A 25,687-nucleotide genomic window follows, 5' to 3' on the forward strand; every position below is an offset into this window, starting at 1 on the left:
CCTGCCAGTTAAGTTTAATGTGTCTCCAGTATAAGGTGTTTGTGGACATTATTTCTCTTTTCCCACTCAATTTGAAGATCAAAAAATCTGCAGACTACTAATTTTGACATTCATTGGCATTCATAGATCTGTGAACCATGCTCGACAATGCTACAGATAGAACATACAAGGCACTTAGCATAGTAGTAGAACCGAGCATAGAGCCACTCGATTTTAACATTAGGGAAGAATTTTGGTGCCATTGAAAAAGCATCTCAGATTTTGTTTTCCAGTCACTATAGCGCAGAAGGCAGGTGCTGCAGGCTATTGTTGCAGATGGCCACTAGCGTAAATAGCCAAGAATTTTGACCATCACAGGAGAAGAAGCAGTGTGGGGAAACAAACCCACCTCCAATTTGCTGGGCAGCAGCCTACAGCAGAACTGACACATTGTCACAGGGATTGCCAATCTTTTCTGGTGGTGTGAGCCGTAATCTAAATCTGTGATGGACCAGGATTAGTTGCTTCACTTATTTCAAAGTAAGAATAGAAAACAGGCAACACACTACACAAAACATTTGGGGATGGCTACTGCGTAATTATTGTTGAAGTCAGCATAGTATTGTTAATGAATGTAGTGCAGGCCTGACCTCTAGTGGTACAAAATGCAACTACAGCTCAAAACATCTGTCACATAATTTGCCACTTTAAAATTTTCCACATTATACTATCTTTAGAGCTTTAGTTAACAAACAAACATATGCATGGTGTCTTTCTTATAAAATGCTAGGTTCCACGGCAAAGTACTACCTGTATCTTAAACAGACCATTCAACTGTCCACAACTGGCATGGCACCAGATCATTGAGTGCATTGATACATTGTTGTGTTCGTACGTTTTATTTTGCAAGTAGGTTGTGCACATTATCTTTCCAAATTGGGCTTCCCCAGATGATGTACAATGCCGGTAACTGCCTATATTTTTGATGCTGTTTATGCAGAAAATAAAGCTATTTGAAACTATCTCTGATAAATAACTGATATGGATACAGTTCACTATGAAACAGCATCTATTAAGTAATTTTGCATTTTCACATTTTAAGGCAGAATTTGCATATATTTCACATTTATCGCAAAATACAAATTGTTCTGGTCCCTACCAATTACTTTTGTTTGTTGTGACTGTTTTTTAAGTAAAGAATTCATGCATAGCGGTGTGCTAGCTTTCAGCAGAACATCTTGCAAATAGTTTGATCTCCCATGCTAAATTACAGTGCTTTGATCAGAAAATATCTTCTTCACTTCCATTTTCTCAAAAACATTTCCTGTTGTCTTGTGATGAAGCATTGGAACTAATGGATACAGGTTTGAACCCCACTGCTTTTCATTATGATGAAAATATACACTGATGAGCTAAAGCATTATATCACTGCCCACACTGAGATTGAATGCCACCAGATGCCATTGCAGGCTCTTAACGTCGTACCAAAAGTATGTAAGTACAGTACAGATGAATGGGGAATCATTCCAGCAATGATAAGGGTTGCAAATGGGGAAATTCCATGACATTAGCTACTTTGAAAGAGGCCAGATTGTTACCTGTGAATGAGTATCTAAGAAATTGTGACACTAGTTGGCTGTTCCATGCCACTGCCTTAAGCATATGCAGAAAGTGGTTGAAGGATGGTGAAACTAGAGTAGGCAATGAGGTGTTGGATGTTTGTAGTTCATCACAGGATGTCCAGATCATAGACTTGACAGCTCTTTAAAGCAGGGTAGACAGTGATCTGTGGCAAGATATGATAACAAAGTACAATGCTATTGCAAGCGTATGTGTTTCAGAGCACACAGTTTGGCTTGTGTTGTTGAACATGGGGCATTGAGACTGGACTGTGAATCAGTGCAAGTGTATCTTCTGGTCAGATTAACTGTATTCTATATTGCACCAGGTTAGTGGTCATTTGTTGATAAGCTAAAACATCCACTGCACCATGGATTCAGTCTGGTGGGAGCAACAAAGCTAGAATTGTGCTGGAGTGGTTTGAGTAGAATGAGTGTGAGCTTACATCAATGTTTTGGGCACAAACTTTGCCTTTCTGAACCAGCTGGAACATACCTTCTGTGCTACCAGGAGCCAACTTTGTACCCATAAACCACTGGCCCATACTGTACAAGAATTGTGTGACCTGGATGCAGGCATCTGGTGCACATGCTTCCAGAGGACTTTTCAGATCCATGCTACACAGATTAACTGCTGTATTTTGTTTGTTTGTTTGTTAGTTTGTTCCAAGGATGGGCCAATGAGTTATTAAGCAGGTGGTCATACTGTTTTAACTGATCAATGTACTCATTGTATTTCCATAACAAGACAATGTTCCAGACTATAGAGTTTTCCATGCAGAAGATCTTACAGTTTGTGCAGCACTGGCATGAAAGAACATGGCCATATGTGTACATTTGAGCAGAGAAAACAGATTTTATTATTCAGTCTGTAGTTATATTATCATGTTCAAGGATGCTGTTTTCAAATATCTCATGCTAAACGTGTTATAACATGTGAGTTTTTGGTTAGGTCAGATGCAATAAATAGTTATTAAATCTTACAGGAAAAAACTGTAGTGTCATTGTTTATGTAAAATGTTAATTTTATGTAATTATGCAAAAACATTCTGCTCTTATTCTCTTTGCCATACATTGTATATTATTTTGATTTATTATATTCTTATTAATTTAAATCTCATGGGTTTTGTACATTGTGGCTTTCAGTGTTTATTTTTAGGGTTTGTACTGAAAAATGACCAATAATTTTTGTTGCACTGTATATTCTTCACCAAACTGTGCTTTTATTTCTTGATATTGACAACATTTTCCTATATCTGTATGAAAAAATACTTACGTACTAATTTGGCCACACAACCCACATTCGGTCTTTGGATAAATGTATGACTTAAACACATCAGTCTTTACATGACTTTCTTATCCTTTATTTGGCTCGTGTGACTTTAATATGGGATTTATTTTATTGTATACATGTGCTGCAGTGATATACCAGTGATGAGAGTCTATAAATCTATGAAAAATCCACGATTTAATCTAATAATGTTTATGGAGGCAAAGCACTATCCAGCAAATAGAAGTGGCATGGAACTCTTGCTGCCTAGCTCAGGGAATCTCTCCCACCCATTTTCCTGACCATCAGAATTCCCATTTCCAGCTGCACTCTTCCTTTCACAAAGATAGTCCAACTGTTCATTCAAATTCCACCAAGCCATACAACACACCATCTTAGTCCTGTAAAACAACACTGCTCATCCACAAACATCCATGAAATACCTCTGCTCCCTCTGTACATCAGTTTTGCTGTGTGAGACCAAATGCCTACTTCTCATTTCCTGAACAGAGTCTCTTAAATTCTTGTTGCTTATATCTGTTAATCACTTTTTCAGTTTGGCAAGTTATGAAAACTTGCAGTTTCTTGTAGGATTGTTATGATATCATAAAGGCTAATGAAGTGTGAAGTACTAATTTGTTAATGTCCTAAAATACTTCATCTGAATTCTAAGCTAGTTTCTTTGAATAAGCTACAGCCATTTTTTCTCCATCTATGTCTAACCAACCAAGTGATCCATCCATAATAACCATGTCATCAATAAGATATTAAACTCCAACTCTCTCAGTTTTCTGTTAATGTTATGTATTGTATGATGTTGCACTAACTAAATAATCAGCATTGTTTGTTTTTATAATAATTGTCAGTTTAATGCACAGAACTGCTTAATAATGAATGTGTTTTCATCAGTGAGTGTTCTGCTGCAAAATGGTCATGTCGACCTGCAACACCAGAAGAGCAAAAACAACATGGTAATCTAACTGCAAGCCTAAAGAAATGCCGAGCTGACCTTGGTGAGGAATTTACGATGTGTTCTCCCACAGAAGTCCGTACTTGTAAGGTATGTATTAAAATTACAAGGATATTTTGAAACCATACTTGGAATTAATTTCTGTAATATGATTTTCTGACCTGCTTTTATGACAAGACTTGAGCATTGAATATCATGTAGGTTTGCCTTAATGCTTGTTGTTCAAGTACTTTGGTAACATGAAAATAAAAATAGATTATAAGTTTTGTCTCATTGTCCTTTGTTATTGAAGTGATAACAGGAATAACAAGGGAACTGTGGTGATGTAAAAAAGAAAGAAAAAGAAGTAAATGAAGAGATAAGCTCTGTAAAATTATGTATTCTGTAATGAAGATGTCTAGGAAGAACTATGAAAATGTTAATTTTGGTACAAACTGATATAAATAATTTGTTAAACAGCTACTAGCCACCAAACTGATGTATCTCTAGTATATTTATTAGCATAAGAATGCGTTTGTGATCACTTCTTTGCTTTTTCTGCATTATATACTATTTAGTGCAATACTACCTTAAGTGATAGACAGTTCCTTGCAACCTTTTCACAGTAGGGCAGTGTGAACTAAAAATATAGTGAAAAGTGAAAGATTCAAGAAGTGTCACAGAGTCTTCTTATACATGGTGACACAGAAAAATGCGAACATTTCCCAATCCAGTAAAACTAGAAGTGATGAAGGAAAGAAATTGCATTCATAGTAATTGAAACCTTACAGCTTTGCCATTTATGAAACATTTGTGGCATTTATCATTTTTTTAAGAATTATGTCCTTAAGATGGTGTCCTCCTGTATGAATACACTTGTGAAATCTGTTGTTGAGGTTCTTCATTGACTACTGCAATATCTCAGCTGGGATACTGTAAACTGCATCCCGAATTCTTTGTTTTAACTCGTCCAGGGCTCTTGGTCAAGTCGTGTAGACTTTGCTCTTGAGGTAGCCCCACAAGAAAATAATCACAAACGGATAAATCTGACAGTCTAGGGGGCTAGGGAATGTTACCGAATAGTGAGATCACGTGGTTGCCAAACAAGTCTCGCCATTGATTGTCATGCAGTGTGTGATGTTGCTCAGTCCTGTTGAGACCAGACTTCTTGAATGTTTGGAAAGTTGTTCAATGCAGGTGTAACAAAAGTTTATAACATCTCCATGTAACGATCAGCATTGACAGTTATTGTGTTTCCTTGTTCATTTGCAAAAAGATACGGTCCGATAATCCCATGTGATGAAACACCTCACCATACTGTCACTTTACTACCATGTAAAGGGCACTCTTGAACGTCATTGGGTTTTGTGTTTGCCCAGTAATGGTAGTTCTGTTTATTCACATAACCTGTGAGATGAAAATGTGCCTCATCTGACATCCACAACTTTTTTAGAAATTCATCGTCATTTTTTATTTTTATCATTTGTTGACAGAATCCTAATCGTAACCAGTAATTATTGTCCTTCATTGTTGCACCATCTGTAGTTTGAACAGATGAAATTTTAAATCAAGATGAAGAATTCTGTGAACACTCTCCTGGGACATTCCTACCACTGCTGCTTGCTTATGAATTGAATGCCGTGGGCTCCGTAAGACAGACTTGCGTACAACATCAGTGTTCACTGCAGAATGCACACTTCTTGGTCATCGTGTTGGTTTCTTCTTGGGGACAGATCCAGTCTCTTCAAAGTTATTGATCCAACATCTTATTGAATGTTTTGACGGAACAGCATCATGATGTCCTAAATTATAAAAACATAAAAACTCCTTCTGTGCCACTACCAAACTATCATTGTTTTTATAAAACATTTTTATGGCTAACGCATGCTGTGTCTGTTCCACTGATCCATGATTACTGTAATGGTGGACTGTTTACTCGCTAACTATCATGAACCTGTAGTGCTGCCACCTGCCCATGGCTGCCACTACTCATTTCAAACATTCCTGTTATTCTGTGTCACCCAGTAGAAGAGTAGGAGCTGTCTGAATATGAACTGTCTGATAGTTTTTCTACATTATGTGATAAAAAATATCTGGACACCCCCAAAAACATGTGTTTTGCATATTAGGTGCCTTGTGCTGCTACCTATTGCCAGGCACTCCATATCAGTGACCTCAGTGGTCATTAGAATATTGAGAGAGCTGAATGGGGCACTCCGCGGAACTTACGGACTTCGAATGTGGTCAGGTAACTGGGTGTCACTTGTGTCATACATCTGTACATGAGATTTCCACACTCCTAAACATCTCTAGGTCCAAGGTTTCCTGTATCTTAGTGAAGTGGAAACATGATGGGACACGTACAGCACAAAAGCATACAGGCCGACCTTGTTTGTTGACTAACAGAGACCACTGACAGTTGAAGAGGGTTGTTATCTGTAATAGGCAGACATCTATCCAGACCATCAACAGGAATTCCAAATTGCATCAGGATCCACTGCAAGTACTATGACAGTTAGGCAGGAGGTGAGAAAAATTGGATTTCATGGTTGAGCAGCTGCTCATAAGCCACACATTACACCGGTAAATGCCAAATGACGCCTTGCTTGGTGTAAAGATTGTAAACATTAGACAATTTAACAGTGGAAAAATGTTGTGTGGAGTGACGAATAATGGTACACAATGTGGCAATCTGATCGCAGGGTGTTGGTATGGATAATGCCTGGTGAACGTCATCTGCCATTGTGTGTAATGCCAACAGTAAAATTTGGAGGCAGTGGTGTTATGGTGTGGTCATGTTTTTCATGGAGGAGACTTACATCCCTTGTTGTTTTGCATGGCAGTATCCCAATACAGGAATACATTGATGTTTTAACCACCTTCTTGCTTCCCAATGTTGAAGAGCAATTTGGAGATGGCAGTTGTATCTTTCAACACAGTCGGGCACCTGTTCATAATGCACAACCTGTGGCGGAAACGTTGCACGACAATAACATCCCTGTAATGGACTGGCCTGCACAGAGTCCTGACCTGAATCTTATAGAACACCTTTGGGATGTTTTGGAACGCCAACTTCATGCCAGGCCTCACTGGATGTAGGTTGCTTGCTATAATAATAAATCTTAAATTTACCATAAGTGAAAGAAATATTCATGAAAATTTCTATCTGCTGAGTAAGTGGCTATTTGTTCTTCACAACTTACAAATTTTGTAGAAATGTTTCATTTTTATCAAGTTCTGTTGACTTACTGAACTTTGACTAATGTATTTTTGAAACATATGTTCATTGCAGATGCATTGATCATCAGTAACTTGCAAGAATTGTAGAATGTTGTAGGGTATTTTGGATTACCTTAGTATATCCCTGTCTCTCACTAAGATATTTGTATCACTTTCTCAAAAAAGTCATCTAAAGCTACAAAATATCACTGTACTAAGAATTATGGGGAAGAGACATTAATTAAATCTTTGTGAGGATTAAGGGTGCTAACAGAATAGATACCAACCCCAAGTACAAATGTTCACGCTGTGCAACTGTTAGTTGTCTTAAGCAATTTAGGGAAATAATAGAAAACCTAAGGTAACAATCTTGATGGATCACTTTGTGGGGAAGAAATGCAATTAGGCTTCTTACGAACCCACACTGCAGACAGTATGGTCACTCAGAATCTGCTATTCTCTCAAATCTATGACAGGTGACGAAAAGATTGACTTGAGTTGCCAGATAATAGTATTGATCAGCAACTAGAGGACTCTGTTGACAAGTGATCAGCATTTGAACTGGTGGTGTTGGTCTCAGGCTCTGCAGTTCATAAGTACTTAGTCCAGGGCTGAAATTCATATGAGTATAGCTGTGCTGATGTTAAGTACACTCACATGTATACTGTGGCTATGGTTGTTGAAGACCCTTCTAACAGATGAGTTTCTGGGACATCAGTATCCTGGCTACTGCGAAAGTGTATTCAGAGTAGTGAACTGAGAAAATACAAACAGTGGCATCAGGCCATGAGACATGCCCAGATACTTTTGCAACTACGTAGATAGTGTCATAGAACTGAGGAAGAGAAAGTAAATGAGATGAAATCAGAGACAGTGGTTCAAATGTACGCCAAAAAATGAAGACCAAATGGAGGTCAGGTCATAGTTTTACTACAGAGGAACTCAACAGGGGAAACTTCAGATGTAAGATTAATTATAAACAAGAAGATTAAAAATATATAGAAGGAATCTGAGACATAATAGCAAGACTTGCTTTACAAAGAAATGGAATACATTCTGTAGAAATCATTTAAGTCTGTGCATTAACATGCTCACTTTCTTATGGAGAGGTTGAATAGCTCCATGAAAAGTTAATAGAATTTAATAAATTACAAGCCCCACTAGAGCACTGCAGGCATTGGCACCTGCAGAAATTTCCCTGGAGAGTTGGGGAGGGGTGCAAGACTCCAAAATTGCTATTTTTGATGTAAATAAGTTAGTCAATTTCAAGACATGTAATGCCACAAAAGCTAAATCCAATTGGTGACACAAAATACATAATATTATATCTCAGAGAATTCGTGGTTATCCACTCATTAGAAATCACTCCTTAAGGTCTATGAAGATTCTGTAATGTATAAAAACTGTTTACTCCAGATTCCAGAGAAATGGTGGGGTGGGGTGGGGAGGGGAGAGTGTAAATGCCTCTCTTACTCCTCCCCCCCCCCCCATCCCCTTAACCCGCCTCTTCCTTGAGGATGCCTTGACTGCAAGAAAATACAGGATCAAAAACTGAAGAATGATTAGATGTGATACCAGAGCATGTCATTTCTCATTTTCATTATCATTGCTTCTACTAGTTATAATATATGTGTCATCAGTGTACATGATGACGTTTGCACCCTCTGATAATCTTATATCAGTTATCTAAAGAATGAAAAACAGTGGACCTAATACTGACCTTTGAGGCACACTGTGGTTAACTTGTTGGAAGCTAGAGCAGGTATTTACAGTTTTTCCCATTATATGTTTTATTTCCACATGCTGTCTTGCGTTTTTCACAAAGGATTGTATCATGTCACCTGCTTTCCTTCTCATGCCATATTGATAAAGATTTTGCTACAGTGTATTATTACATACACAACTGAAACATTTGGGGAGATCTAGAAACAACCCACAGACTTTGTTTTGTTTATTTAATGCTATAATTATGTGACTCCTGAAATCTGAATTAACTTATTGGTTAACCTTTGGTTACAGAAGGTATTTTAGGTATCATGTAAGAAGTTATTTATACCAGTGAACTGCACCAATATGTATTTTGTGACTGTTTCTATACTGAGGTAATAGCACTCAGGGGTCTGTAATTTGCAAGGTCATACATCTTGCATCCTTTGTGCAGGTGAATCACTTGACTCACTTAAGGTGTTCAGGGAAACTTCTTTCTTCCATAGGCTAATTTATTAAAAATTTCAGTAACCGTACTAAAGATTGTGAACAGTAGAGGCCTGCTTAATAACTCTTATAGACATGCAATCAAACCTTTATGGATTTTTTGCTTTTATTGTCCTGATTATTTTTCCAATTTCAGTCTCGTTTGTAGGAAAAATGAATAAACATCCTATTACATTTAAATTATTTTCTATTCTTTTCCTTGATATAACTTTAATCCTATAAGTTTGTCTATTATAATTATGTAGTGCTCACTGAAAAAGAAACTGACTTTATGGGAGTTACAAATTCCTTTCCTTCCTTTCTAAGTAATATGTTTCCATCATTTGTTATTTGCTGTTTATTAATCCAGTAAATTGTATTAATATGTAAAATGCATGACATTGTAGGACATTGTGAGGTAATTACATATAGTAAGACCAGAACAACTGCCTCAGAAATGTCTTGTTAAAACACACTGTCAATAGGTCGCAAGTTGGTGCATGAGTTGCCACCCTGGACTCTCATTCAGGGGGACAACTGTTCAAATACCCGTCCGGCCATTCATACTTAGATTTTCATGATTTTCCCAAATCACTTGAGGCAAATGCTGAGAGGGATCCTTACTATAGGTCACAGGCAATTTCCTTCTCCATCCATCCCTAATCAAAGCTTGTATTCCATCTGTAATGGCCTTTTTGTCGATTAGATGTTGAATTCTAAACTTACTTCTTCATTTGCAATTAGGCTACATCCAAAGCAACTGAATGTATATTTTTACTTTGACTATATTATAATACGAGGGTTGTTTTTTAAGTAAGGGCCGTTTTTATTTTTAAAAAAAGATACAAATACTTTTGTAAAAATACTTTTATTTTCTGATTCTACACACTTTTACCTATTTTTCTACATAGTTGCCTTGTTTACTTAAGCACTTGTCATACCATACAACTAAGTTTTTAATTCCCTCTTCAAAGAATTCGGCCGCCTGCTCCGACAGCCAAGAGTTCACGGCCGCTTTCATTTCATCCTCGTCATTGAAGCGCTGCCCGCCAAGATGGTGTTTCAGGTACCGGAAAAGGTGAAAACCGCTTGTGGAAATTCCAAAGAAAGAGTGGAAATTGTGAATCTTCTGTCCTCATGAATCTTTGTTTCGACTGCAGCCACCAAATCATCAGTGATCACAGAGAGCCGGCCTGAGCGTTATTTGTCATGGACGTTTTGACGGCCATTTTTAAACTCTCTAACCCATTGACGCACTTTACCTTCACTCATTGCATTCAAGCCATAAACTTCTGTTAACTGACAATGAATTTCTGCTGCTGATAGGCTTCTCGCGGTCAAAAAACGTATCACTGACCATATCTCACATGCGGCGGGCGATTCAATAATCGTAAACATTATAAAGTAGCACAGCGATGCGTACACATCTGCTACAGAGCTGCAACTTGCAGCAGTGTGAACGGGAAGGATGCCGGCAAGTGGCGCGGTGGCTTGTTGCAGCGTCCGCGCGAACTACGGGACTATACACGCGAACGGCCCTTACTTAAAAAACAACCCTCGTATGTGAAAACAATTGCATACATAAATTTCCCTTGACTGTATTATCATCAGGAATAAGTAGGTGCTATAGGTGGTTAGAATAATTGAATGTAGCATGCTAATATAAACTGACCTCTGTGTAAAACTTCCTGGCAGATTAAAACTGCGTGCCAGGACAAGACTTGAACCCAGGACCTTTACCTTTTGTGGAGAAGTGCTCTACCAATTGAGCTATCGAAGCACAACTCACGAGCCATCCTCACAGCTTCAGTTCTGCCAGTACCTCGTCTCCTACCATCCAAACTTCACAGAAGCTCTTCTGCAAACCACAGAAGAGCTTCTGTGAAGTTTGGAAGCTAGGAGATGAGGTACCAGCAGAATTGAAGCTGTGAGGATGGCTCGTGAGTTGTGCTTGGATAGCTCAGTTGGTAGAGCACTTGCCTAAAAGGCAAAGGTCCTGAGTTCGAGTCTCGTTCTGGCACACAGTTTTAATCTGCCACGGAAGTTTCATATCAGCGCACACTCTGTTGCAGAGTGAAAATCTCGTTCTGGTCTCCATGTAGTTGTTCACAAACTAGAAACTATGGTGGAAGAGTAAGTTTGTGACAGTTTTTCTAAAAGAGCCATTTTTATTTCATATGGTAACATCCAATATATTGTAAAGTAGACTCCCCATGTATCTCAGACTGAGGTAATAGTTGCTAAGTCTGTGGTTTTTTGGGTGGAGGTTGTTGACGGTTAGAGTGTGACAGCAATGAATATCATTGTTCAATTGGAACTGATGCAGACACTTTTTTTTTATAAATGTGACTGTCTCAAAGATTAAATGGAATGGATAAAATATTTAATGACTTGAATATTGATTTTGGGATTATGAGGTAGCACTTTCACATTATCTTTAAGATTCTTTTTAGTGTCATAAACTCTTTGTGTGTGATAATCTCCAGAATAAGTACACTATATGAAACAGTTGAAAGCTTCAGGAAAAATGCCAGAGTACAGAGAACAGATGGTATTGTTATATAGTGCTTGGGGAGTTTGCAGTTTGATCTTTTTTTTATTACAAAGCTGCGTGACTGATCTGTTCCAAAAGCATAGGACTGTTTCATTGACGTTATAGTTTTCAAAACTTCTTGTTTGGATGCAGGTAAATCTGCAACACAGCCTTGGGCACCAGCATGTACCCTCCTATGCCAACCTTTTTATGGTCCATCTAGAGGAGGCCTTCATAGCCTCCCAAAAACCAAACCCCTAGTCTGGTTCAGGTTCATTGATGATGTCTTCATGATCTGGACTCAAGGCCAAGACACCCTATCTTCATTCCTCCACAACCTCAACAGCTCTTCTCCCATCTGCTTTAAGTGTTCCTCCTCAACCCAACGTGCCACCTTTCTCATCTGCAACTTTGTCCACATGAAACTCACCAACCACCAACAGTACCTGCATTTTGACAGCTGTCAACCCTTTCACTCAGTACCACCCTGGACTGGAACAGCTGAACCACCACCTTAGCCAGGGCTCTGATTATGTATAATCGTGTCCTAAAATTGGGAACAACGTACCTGAGATACTTCTCACCCCTCCTAAAGTGATGTTCCATTGCCCACCGAACCTCCACAACATCCTATTCTATCCCTAGGCCACTCCCAATCCCAACCCTTGCCGTAAGGATCATATCCCTGTGGAAGGCCCATGTGCAAAACCTGCCCAATGTACTCACCCAGCACTTCCTATTCCAGTCCTGTCACTGATTTATCCTACCCTGTCGGGGGCCAGGCCACCTGTAAAAGCAGCCATGTCATTTACCAGTTCTGCTACAATCATTGCATAGGTTTTTATATTGGTATGACTACCAACAAGCTGTCCACCAGGATGAACGGCCAGTGCTAAACTGTGGCCAAGAGCAAAGTGGATCACCCTTTGGTACAACATGCATCTGAACATAACCCACTTGATTTCAGTGGCTCCTTCACTACCCACACCATCTGGACCCAATCCTCCACCACCAGCTTCTCTGAACTACGCAGATGGGAGTTATTTTTACAACACATTGTCCACTCCCGTAATAATTGCAGCCTCAACCTATGGTGACATACTGTCTGCACAAACTCTACTCAGTAGTTTCCACCACCTCTGACCTATCATTGCCTCCCCATTCTCATCTCCCACCCTGTTTATTTGGCATTTTATTTGGCATGCTCTGCCAATGTATCTGCCTGACACTGCACCTACTGGCATTCTAGACCCTGTACACTCCACCAGACAGCGTTCGTCTCTCCCCCCACCTGTACACTACTAACCCTTCCCCTTCCCGTTCCCCATCCCTTCTAGATTGCTGATTGCATCCCATGTGACAGTTGCATTCCGGCCCGAGATATTTGAGTTGGTGGTTGCGTGGGTATGAGATGTGCTTGATTGTGTCAGTGAATGGTGTGTGTGTGTGTCTTTTACTTATGAAGGCTGTGGCTGAAAACTGTGTCTTGTAATTATGCCTGTCTCCAACTTAACATGTCTTCTTTTTTGTAATTAGCAATCTATCTTTTCCTACATTGATGGTACTAGAAAAAGTTATTTTACTGTTGTGCTATTTGTTTCGAATATTTTAGAAGAGAATATGTGTGCTAATGATAAGCTGTTAGCAATCCTGATGAAGTGTGGATTAAATGTATCATACATTTTTGTTGTGTCTGCTACTAGACTGTTATTGTAATATATATATTCCAGCTGTATCTAGTAGTTACTGATTTGTAGTGTTCCCTTGACAATGTCTCACAAGGCCATGGTGGATTCACTTACATACCTGTTTTTGTGCATTTGTTTAGCCTTATAAATTGCTTTTCTTGAGATGTTCTTGTGTAGTTTAAGAGGTTGTCTATATCTGCTTTAGCAAACAAGGAGACAGTCTTTGGTATATTATGCAAGCTTTCATGTGCTTTGTTGAACTGCATTAATTTCACTCCTCTTAACAGTCTGTGGTAGTCTCTCTTTCTACTCCTGTAGACTTCATATTGGTTTTGCTTTTAATTTTTTAGTACCACATGCAAGAAATACATGGAATGTGTTCACATTTACAAATTAGAACAACTGTCAGTTGTATAATGGAACAATCTAAATGAATTATATAGTGGAATAATCTAAATGAAAATCTGTGGCAGATTGGGACAAATTTTCAGTGTTGTCATTCCATTATATAACTGCTGGTTGTCCATGTCCATAAATGCGAATACACTTCATGTATTTTATTATGTCTGCAGTCGCTGCAGTGCGTATTTCTTCAAACATGCAAGCATGTCCAAAGGAACGTTGCATTGTACTTCTCAACAACACAGGCACTGCAATATTGTATTTATCCAGCGACACCAGGCAAATGAATTTAAATTGAAATGTCTCCCCTGTACAGGGTTAGTACAGGTAGTAGACACATGGGTGATAACATACAGAAGTTTGGGTCTGGCCATGAGTCATGCTCAGAGGAGAGTGTAATGGTAGGGCAACCACTCACGATAAGTGGGAAATCCAGATTCGACTCCTGGTCGAGCACAAGTTTTCATTGTTATCATTCCATTATACAGCTGATGGTTTTCCATATTCGCAACTGTGAATGTAATTGAGGATGGCTGTAGTCACTGCAGTACCTGTTCTGTTGGACATGCGTACAGGTCTGAAGGAACATTGTGTTGTTCATCTGAACCACACAAGCACAGCAGTACCATACATGCAAGAAAGTTTCAGCTCCTAGCATACTCCTTTAATGTTTGGTGTGATCAGTTCTTTTAAGCCTCATCCCACACTCTTCCTCACAGTATTTCTGTTTGATAGAGGACATACAATATTTATGTAGCAGCTTTAAGTTGAACAGAAAGCTTCCCAACATTTATCTGTGGATTTTACCAAGTACATAATACTCAATTTTTCTGTTCTAAACAGAATACTTAACTACTACCACAGATATAAAGTGGAAATTCAGAATTCACCAAGACATCACAGTGTACCACAAAGAAATTAAATTATGCTATCACACATTGGTAATGTAATATGTAGTAGAATACAGTTAAAATCTAGGGTATGTCATTATACAATATTGACAATTTGTTAAATACTATACTGGATAGGCATATAATTTCTCATTGTACTGTAGTGGCAATAGGGTACTGTCTACTATACAACTGGGAATCAAGGTTACTTAAGTAATTTTCACTGTATTTAAGGATGGTGTTTTTGATAACCGAACAGTGCATGATCGGTGGGGCAAAAGGACACATTACTCATACTTTTATGAAGGAAATAAGCTTCCTGCATTGGCGACAGTGTCATGGAAAGGACACATTGCCACTCACCACATAGGGGAGACATTAGGCTACAGACAGGCACAATACAAAGACTGCTATACATTTGAGCTTTCAGCCACAAGGCGTTCTTCTACAATAGAGAACACATATACATTCACACAACCACAACTACACACACATGACCACTGTCTCTTCTGCTGAGGCCGGACTGCGTATAGCAACTGCATTGTCTAGTATTCATTTCCATTATATTTTTATTTTGTCTGCTGTGCTGTTTCATCTGGGTGTTTATTTTTAAACAAAATATTTAACCCATTAACCCTTGAGTGCATACAACTATGCATAAAGTGTGCCAAACACAAATAAAATTGTTTTGCACCATTCCATTGTTGTTTCACAATTGTGAGCTCATATCTATTCCTTCATTATTGCTTCAGCTAACACAGTTATAAATTGCCTTGTCATACACCCAAGTGAGCAGCAGTAGCATAAAATAAACAGTGCACCAAGTCAGAAAAAATTTACGATCCATGCAAGAGAATGACCCACGTTACGAGTTGGCGGCACAGTCCCACAATGAGGCAGTTGTCTACACGATAATGAGTAACCAAACAAGCGATCGGCTGGGATCTGATGCAGCTGCACCGCTTAATGCTTTGAGTGGGTTGTTATTGTGGGATAACACCTGACCATATCAACAGAGTGATAATGAACGTTTATTTCATTATTGTTTAATTAAAACAGTCATGTAGCTCACACTGCATAAGTTTATTTATGATTGTCTAATTAAACTAATATTAAACTGCCATTTTGCTCTTACATGTTTACCTTGGTAATGTAGTCATATATTTTCATGGGCTTGAGAGCTGTACCCACAATATTTGCTACAGTGCAAACAGTAGCCATTTTCTAAGGTGCAGACAAAATAAAAATAAAGTGGAAATGAATAACACTCAATGCAGGAAACTTATTTCTGCCAAAAAATGTGTTATGGTTGTGGACCCTGTTGTGGCTAATCCCACATTTTCCTTTAGTAGTCCCTTCAGTATCCAGAAGTAATGAGAAATCAAAATTTGTTTTAATATTCCTATCGTCTGGGACTATGGTGAAGACACACAAGTGAATTCATCCTGCAGATATTTGAATCTCATGCTGTATTTCTTAATGTTGACTTCCAGTTCCCTGACAACCACTACATAATTGCATATACATTTGATAATGATCAGTTTTTCAACTGATACAACATTGTTAATGAGAGAAGTTAGTACATGAAATTCATGTGAGAGATGTGAAGAAATTTTCTTATTGTACTGCAGTTTTTAACTTTTTGAGTATCTTGATTCTGCACAGTGAAGGAGCAGCCAATGGTGCATGAAAAGGAATGTAACTTATAAATAAAATAATAGCATTTTGTTAAGCAGGTAGGACAGCTGAAACATTTGGTTAATAGCTTGTGCTTATTTGTTTTATAAATGGAAATGAGTATCTTTAAGCAGTAAGCTGGAATATGTGTTTATCTTTTCAGAACATGCATAATCCAACAAAAGCTCGTAAAGGAGGGAGATGTATTGCTGGCTGCACTTGCAAGAAAGGCTTGGTTCGTGATACTGAGACTGGAAATTGCATCCCTCCATCGCAGTGCGCTTGCCATCATGGAGGTCAAAGCTATCCTGATGGAGGCACAATTCAGAATGATTGTAATGAATGGTAATTAATATATTCCTCACCTTTATATTTTTGCACTTGTACACTGCATATTGTGCACTTTTTCAATTTTGTATAAAAACTTACCACACTTTCACATTTTCCATTTACACATTTTCAAATTTTTATTCTATTACAGTATTTTTAGTGCCCCAAAGTAATTTTTGTCACACTTATACATTTTAAAGACCAAGAAATTGTCACAAAAAGATTTGTATATAGTGTGGCCAGTGGCTGTTTGCTGTGTGCATGTAAACATGCAGTCATTATCGTGGGCTGTAGCTACAATACAAATGGTGACACTGTTGTTTATGAAATTGTAGTTCGGAGGTAAGGAGGGAGAATGCAGCCTGTGGTCAGACAATTGCCATATGTACCAGTGGTATACAATTGCAGTTAACATCAGTGTGAGCAGTTGCAGAGTACACTGAGTGAAGCTAGGAAAACAGGAGTGGGGGTGAACTCAATTAATTTTTTAAGTGTAGTTTCCAATTTTTGCTCATGTGAAAATGCTATGTACATCACAAAACAAAAGAAGGTGTCTTTCCATAAACAGAAAATAAACAAAATCAAAGAAGTTCAGACAAGTCCTAGTGAACGTAAAGTGAACTTCACAAAGCATCTCAAAATCCCACTTTTTACCTAAACTACCATATTGGTCAATGAAACATAGATAAGGTCTAGTGTCAAAAGCCAAATGGTGATAAATGTATGTGTAATCATACTGGAAAGTTTTCGTGATTGGAAAAATGTCTACAAGCTTTGTTTCAGTAGTAGCATGCAGCTAATGTGCATATTTGAGGCACAATACTTAAAGTAAATGTTTTAATATCTGCATAAAAGTTAAATGTTGTAAACGTTTGAGCTTCATCTGAGTGGTTACACTGCTTCAAAGTAAAATGTGTCATTAATGGCCACAAATTTTATAAGGAAGCTAACAGTGTTGACAATGTTGCTGTAGCATGTTCAAAAGAGCATGATCTTCCAAGACTCCAAAGTACAACACAGACTACACATGAACATTTTTAACTTAATGTTGGACAAAGGATTGGCATTTAAGGACAACCTCTGCTTTGGGGAAAATAGAAGCAAGCGAAGAGCTATGATACTCTTTACCACAAACACAGGTGGCTCTGATAAATTCCAGCCACTAGGGCATTGGGAGATCGGCAAAACATTAATGTTTCAAGAGAGTAAAATTGTATCCCACCAACTATGAGTCAAACAAGAAGGCATGAATGACTGCAAACCTCTTCAAGAGTCATCTCATAAAGCTTAAAACCCACATGCTTCATGAGAAGAGGAAAATACTTTTGCTTCTGGATCGTTGTTCAGTTCACCCTCCAACACTACAGCAACATGGAACTGGCATTTTTTCCACCATTTTTTTCGAGCCATCTTCAACCTCTGGATTGGGCATCATTGCTGCCACAAGAGCAAAGTACAGCAAAATGCCAGGTCAGTGTGTTATCACACATCTGGACAGTGGGTAGGGAGATCCTAAACTGGTCAGAAGCACTTACTGCATTGGAAGCAGCAGAACACTACATAAGATCAAGAAAAATTAGTGATAACAAGCTGTGTCCACAGTAACTGCATATGAATGCTTTGTCTATGAATGAATGTAGTGTTGCTTCCAAAAAACAAACCACAATTTATTAATTCATTCTTTAGGGCAAAATAACTTTAATTGTCCACAATTTAGGCATAAGGCTATTTGAACTACTATACCTACTACTGGATAGTATATGTATCTTGTGTTTGCAGCCATTTAAAGTTAATTCAGATGTATTAAGAAGTTTCATTGTAATCTTAATCTGACTTGTACATTTATTTTGTAATCCCCCTTCAACAATGTATAAATGAGGCTCTACTGCATATGCTGTTATGTCCTTCAGATTCCACATAATATAATTTTCTGTGATGAATTTTGCTGAAATTCACATGTTATTGGAAATTATGAGTTACACAAACTATGTTGTTCAGAGTTTAGGTCAACATTGAAGACAGTGTTCAAGGCTGGATAAAAATTTAAGCAAACGTATGCCACAGAGTACATTAAAATGGTATATTGTAAACCTGTTCAATGCTTAAAGAAGTGGCTAACAGAAGAAACAAGTAGAAGATAGATGGCCTGCAATATAAGATACTTAGTAAAAGTTAGTTAAATCAGAGGAGATGAAACAGTCAGAAATGTCTTAGTAAAAGCTGAGTGGTCAAAAGGAGAATATGAGAACCATGTAGGTGCTGGGAATGGAGACCCTTAGGACAAAGTACATGAGGCTTTAACTGTTCTTACTAACAACAGTTCCATCCAGTTATGATGCAGAGCTTAATCTCTGTTAGGTCAGTACAGTTTGTTGCTGCTAACTGTCTGCATCATTAACTCTCCCAGGGAATTTCCTGGTGGCCATACGGATGGAGAATACAGATAAACCTGACCTGACATATTCACTAATTTTTAATTGGTGTGTGTGTGTGTGTGTGTGTGTGTGTGTGTGTGTGTGTGTCAGGAAGAAAGATGACACACAAAATTATAGTGATTATTCAATATTCATGCATGCTTTTGTGTTGTCTATAGATAAATGGTTTGCTTGCACTCCAAAAAATTTTGATGTTTATGCTGATGTGTATCCTGGGGTAGGAACTTTTTAATATAAAATGCTGTGCTATAGGCATGAGAGAGATTCTTCAAAGTATGGATGAAATTTCATGATTTGGCTACATAAAGTATAACAGTGGCAAAGAGAAATAAATAATGACATTCAAGAGAGGATAATATCAGTTGATAAAAAAATTTCTCTTATGTGAATAATCATAGGACTGAATGTAAAGAAAATGGATTAACAGACAACAGAACCAACACCACTTTCTAGTAAATATAAAATCCACTCAGACTGCTCTAACGAAACAGGAAAGTTCATATGAAAATACTTGATACCCGAGAGAAAAAAAGAACTTCACAAATAATGTAGGCTCAGATAAAGATGACAGTGAATGACAAACACTGACTGCATTCACATTCAAACCTGTCATACCAAATGCTAAATATATACAAAATATGTTTGGTCATCAGCATTGTCCACAGCTGTCACTGTATTATTTCCTTTGCAACCTTTAGAAGAATATGGTCAAAATGTCTCATTCAATTTGTTATTGTTATTTTGACAGAATGAATAGTATTTTGAAATATACTGGCAGGTTAAGGCTGTGTGCAAGACAGGGACCTGCCTTTTGCTGGCAGTTGCTCTACTAGCTAAACATGCACAACCCACAATCCACCCTCACAGCTTCATGTCTGCCAGTACCTCTCTCCTGCCTTCCAGGCCTGGAAAGGATAAGATTGTATTTGTAATCTAACTATCCAAACATGTAAATTAAAATTCAAAGCCATTCCTCCCTTCTTCCTTTCTCCCCTCTCTTCTGCCTAAGATGTCCATTCTTGCCCGTCAGGCCATAGTGCCACAACAATGTAGTGAATGTGTGCACAGTATCACTATATGAGAGTTGGTTGTCATTACACTCTCTCTCCATTTTTCTTTCTTTTACCGTATCTCTCCCATTGTTTATTTACTTTGTATTCCACTCATAATTTCTGGCTGAAATAACATAGGAGCATAATTGACATGACTGTTATTGTTTTATCTGTCTCAGTTTCCTTTGTTTCCTTTGCCGGTGTTTGTTGTAGTTTCCATTGAAAGCCTTTACGGACAAAAAACTTGATATTCATATAGTAGTTTCCAGAGCTTAAGGTTCACATTCTTGAGAGTACTATGTTGTTTTTACTTCATTTGTACTCTATTTTAGTCACCATATAAGCAGGTGTGTTCTATGCCATTAGTCCCCCTGCTCCTTATCCCCCGCGAGATGTGTACTGAAGTATGTATTAAACAGACTGAGTCATTTATTGGTGATAGCACTGATATCAGCAAGATAATGTAATTGGAATATGCTCTTCTGTTTACAGTGTTTGTGTCTCTGGCAAATGGAACTGTACAGAACACATTTGTGATGGACTGTGTACTGCATGGGGTGACTCCCATTACAAGACATTTGATGGCCGTATGTATGACTTCCAGGGTAACTGTGATTATGTGTTAGCCAAAGGGACCCTTAATGATGATTCTTTCATGATCTCCACACAGGTGGGTACTATCCACAAACCATGTTTATGTCTGTCTAATCAAACTATTCATAAGCTTATGTAGATTATTACTTATGTAAATCAGTTTCTTCATTGGTACCCTCTTTGGCCTCCTACTATCTCTGGCACCTACTCTTGCCTAACAACACAGGTGTATGAGTGAAAAAACCTGCTGCTAAATTTCACTACCTTACTATTGTGTTCCAATGTTGAAAAACGAGATTTTCATTTCTGTTCATGTATTTTATCAAATCCTCAAGATCCTGAAACAACTCTATTTGAGATGTTATTATAATTATAATGATGGTAAAGAAGCCTGTGACTGTTTGAATACAAGGTAACTTGTCATTGAGAATAAGTGTTTATGTTACTTTTTACTCTTTAATTTTTGGTTTACCATCATAATCAGGACATATTTTCAGAATAGGTGACCGTTTTAAGTCCTTGGGTCTTTACATTCCTATTTGAGGGCATTTTAGAGTGAAAATAGAACAAGCATCATGATTTAAAATTGTGTACATCTGCAGCTAACCCTTAACTACTACAGTCATTCACAGGAACACAATTACTGTGGAGGGGTCTCACAGACTGCATTTTTGTATTTTATATATCAAACCAGAATTTTGCTGAATATATATAGTTTCTTGACTTCCTGTTGTTCATTACACTTCTTAGAGGTGGACTTTGTAGAAATTTGACTTTTTTTAAACAATGAAATATTTTAAACACTTTGACAACTAAAACAAAGTGTAATTTGGTGTATATTTTTATCTTGTGAGTTACGAAAATAACAACAAATAGTTAGCTCTCTATTCACACACATATCATCAGAGGGATTATATTACAAATTGGCAAATTAACTAGGTAGAAAAATCCAACTTGACTTATGATAAATTGTGTGCGAAGTCAACTTTCAGTTTATGACTCATCTTTGCAGTGTAGAGCGAATATTTAAGTCCATAAGTCTATGACTGGAGAAACTTTGCCACATTTTACTTATAAAATTACAAGTAAAAACTAAATAAGTGTTCTCATGTGACACTGAATCATATTTCAGTCAATTTCCACCTGCAAACACTTCATGTTGACCTTCCTGGAACACTCGAGACATATCGGAACACCACACTGTTGACACGGATATATTGTTTTCCTCTTCAGACGAGAAGAGCAAAAGGCACACATTTATCAATTCTCGAATTCTTCTTTCGGTGTCTGAAGCTCAGATTGCAAGTGAAGTATTCTTCTGACGACTTGACGAATAAACTGCACATGTTTGGTCAAGACAGTCCACACCACCTTTTGTTGTGTTATAAAAGAAGATGATGTCAGGTTTTCCTGATTCAGGATCATTGTTTACTGAATGGTGCATAAAAGAGATCAGTATTGTAGCTTTAGACTTCTTTGGCACGAAGGAAACCAGAGTCATGTCTTCCGTAAAACTGTAAACAGATGTCTTCACACCATGTTTCTTATTAGGTAAGAAGTTCTGTGGGATCTCCTTTTTGTTCTTTTTCAGTGTACCAATGTATGTGAGACCTTTTTTTGAAAGTTCGTTGACTAGTTCTACTGATGACTACCAGTTGTCACCTGTAACATTTCTCCTTGTGTTTTCAATGGGTTTCAGCAAGAAGAACAGCCTGTGTGGGAACACTGCAACCTTTCTCATGTCTGGGAAATGTGTGACCCTCGCTGCCTTTTCCAGAATAAATGTATACATTGCACAAGTAATTTGTGTGAGCTTCAGTCAAACACTGAACTTTCAGGCCGTACTTTGCCGGTTTGTTTGGCATGTAAATTCTAAACCCACACTTTCCATGAAAAGGAACAAGCATTTCATTGACACACACTGTTGCACCTACAGAGTAGCAAAGTTGACTGTTTTCAATGAAATGCAGAAAGATTTGTGAAATTGCTGCTGATTTGTCTATTTTCTTTCTTTCCACCCTATCATCCGGATTGTCAAATCGTAATGCAGACAATAAAAACAGAAATCTTTCTTTGCTAACAGTGCATCTGAAAACATCTCTGCCTGTTCCATCAGTTGCAAACAAGCTGTAAACGACTTGAAAATGGCTGAATACACTAATAGACCAATTAGAGCCTTCAATTCAGTGACATCAACATCTTGTAGATAGGATAAGTGATCGTTAGCACACTGTGGTCTAAGTTTAGATATTTTCAGATTTGTCCATCAAATGATTTTGTGTAGAATGACTGGTTTAAAGAACAGTTTCCGTACCTCCAAAACAGCAGGGTTTTCTCCAAGACTTTTCACCATCTGTCGCAGTCCAGGAAGCTACAAGACAATGTTGGGTTGCCTTGTTCTTACGTTAGGTGGTAGCTGCTTTTTTCTCCATCGAAAACATCTATTCTTACCAAAGAAGTATGCTCCATCATCATCATCAGCTGTCACATCTTCATCACTCTCAGTTTCCTGCTCTGAATTAGTGTCGTGATCACTAAATATCTCGAAATCAGGGTCATTATCACTGTCATCAAAGTCTTCATCTGAAGATTCAATTGGTCGATCTTGAACATCCACATCTGTCTCACATAACACATGTTGCATAGAAGGTCCAGCTTTCCCCACCTTGGAGAAACAGTGGCATGCAACAAAAATGTGGCACGCAAATACTATGGTATGTCTGTGAGACCTCCCAAGGCTAATAATTACAAAACAAAGAGCAGCAACACTGCAAGAATGCTGGCACGTGTAGCTTGTCAGCCAATAGAGAGATACATGGAAGAGTCAATTTGGCTTTGCAGGGGTGTGAGAAATGTCTTGACACAAAAATTCGTAACGGTCTGAGAGATGGTTTTATTTATTTTATTTACACGTCAAGTTCCATAGGACCCAACTGAGGAACAAATCTCCAAGGTCATGGAACTTGTCAGTACATGAAATTACAACATAAAAGTAATAACAGATAAAAATAAATGTTTATGAACCCGAAAAATGTCAGTCCATAAGTTTAAGTAAACGCAACCAACAATACAATAAGAATCAGCTTCATTTTTCAAGGAACTCCTCGACAGAATAGGAGGAGTGACCAATGAGGAAACTCTTCAGTTTCAATTTTAAAGCACGCGGATTACTGCTAAGATTTTTGAATTCGAGCGGTAGCTTATTGAAAATGGTTGCAGCAGTATACTGCACACCTTTTTGCACAAGAGTTAGGAAGTCCAATCCAAATGCAGGTTTGATTTCTGCCAAGTATTAACCGAGTGAAAGCTGCTTATTCTTGGGAATAAGCTAATATTGTTAACAAGAAATGAGAGAAGGAATATATATATTGAGAGGCCAATGTCAAAATTCCCAGACTCGTGAACAGGGGTTGACAAGAGGTTCGAGAACTTACACCACTTATTGCCCGAACCTCCCGTTTATGAGCCATAAATATCCTTTTAGAATGGGAAGAGTTACCCCAAAATATAATACCATACAACATAAGTGAATGAGAATAAGCAAAGTAGACTGATAGCGTTCGAATAGAAAAATGGCAGTATTAAGGCTATGAACAAGATCCTGAATGTGGGCTTACTATCTATCTGAAAACCTAGAAATTTGAACTGTTCAGTTTCACTAATCATATGCCCGATCTGTGGTATTAAAACGTCAGGTTTTGTTGAATTGCATATTAGAAACTGTAAAAACTGAGTCTTACTGTGATTTAGTGTTAGTTTATTTCCTACAAGCCATGAACTTAGGTCATGTACTGCACTACCTGAAACCAAGCCAATGTTGCACACAACATCCTTTACTACCAAGCTAGTGTCATCAGCAAACAGAAATATTTTAGAATTACCCGTAATACTAGAGGTCATATCATTTATATAAATAAGGAACAGGAGTGGCCCCAACACTGATCCCTGGGGCAACCCCCACACTTGACAGTACCCCACTCAGATCCCACATTGCAGCCGTTATCAACAGTGTAACTGTTGCTAAAGTAAGAGGTGAACCAATTGTGAGCTACTCCCCGAATTCGATAATGGTCCAACTTCTGGAGCAATATTTTGTGATCAACACAATCAAATGCCTTAGTTAAATCAAAAAATATGCCAAGCATTCAAAACCTTTTGTTTGACCCATCCAGTACCTCACAGAGGAAAGAGAATATAGCATTTTCAGTTGTTAAATGACTTCTAAAGCCGAACTGTACATTTGATAGCAAATCGTGTGATAGTAGTTACGGGTTAAAGCTGTTACAGTGTACAGTGAATTCCTGAGATGTTTGTGTCATGGTAGGAACTTCAGTGAATATAATAAAAATACAGTGATATTTCCATATTAATATATTTGTCACCTCCTATGTGTTATGACAAAAAATCTAAATATGTGATTCTGTCTATGCACTAAAGGCGCTAACATTAATAGGTAACAGCAGTATGTATCATCACAGACTGTTGTTTGATAGTTTCAGTTTGTCCGCAACTTCAAATTCAGAAATTTGCCATGTAGTATGCAACTTGATAAACAATTCCCCACTAAATCTGAAGATAAAACAATTACTACTAAGGGAAATACATCTCAAAAAACAGTTGGGTTGGTACCAACATTTGAAATTGACTTTATTATTGTTGTTTTAAATAAGATGTGAAGGCTTCTGCAGTTTTCCTGTGCTGATACCTACCACAAAATATGAACATTCTACTCTCACAATTAATAAAAAAAATAGGAAGGCTCTTTGTCACGTGTATATAATTGTTTCATTTAATGAAAAGAATAAAGGTAACCAGTCACTGTGTAATTGAGGTGTTGAGTGGCTTAGAGGACCATAA

General features: G+C 37.9%; 1 protein-coding gene across 1 annotated transcript in view; it reads left to right on the top strand.

Moving 5' to 3' along the window:
• Positions 1-25,687, top strand: part of LOC126251888 (hemocytin) — a 541,167-nt gene that overhangs the window by 178,722 nt on the left and 336,758 nt on the right. Inside the window, exons 22-24 of the mRNA XM_049952591.1 lie at positions 3,778-3,928; positions 16,583-16,764; positions 20,729-20,906. Of these exons, the coding sequence (XP_049808548.1) occupies positions 3,778-3,928; positions 16,583-16,764; positions 20,729-20,906 (511 nt within the window). The remainder of the gene's footprint in view (positions 1-3,777; positions 3,929-16,582; positions 16,765-20,728; positions 20,907-25,687) is intronic.

This window comes from Schistocerca nitens, chromosome 4 (genome assembly GCF_023898315.1).
Source record: "Schistocerca nitens isolate TAMUIC-IGC-003100 chromosome 4, iqSchNite1.1, whole genome shotgun sequence".
NCBI classification, from domain to species: domain Eukaryota; kingdom Metazoa; phylum Arthropoda; class Insecta; order Orthoptera; family Acrididae; genus Schistocerca; species Schistocerca nitens.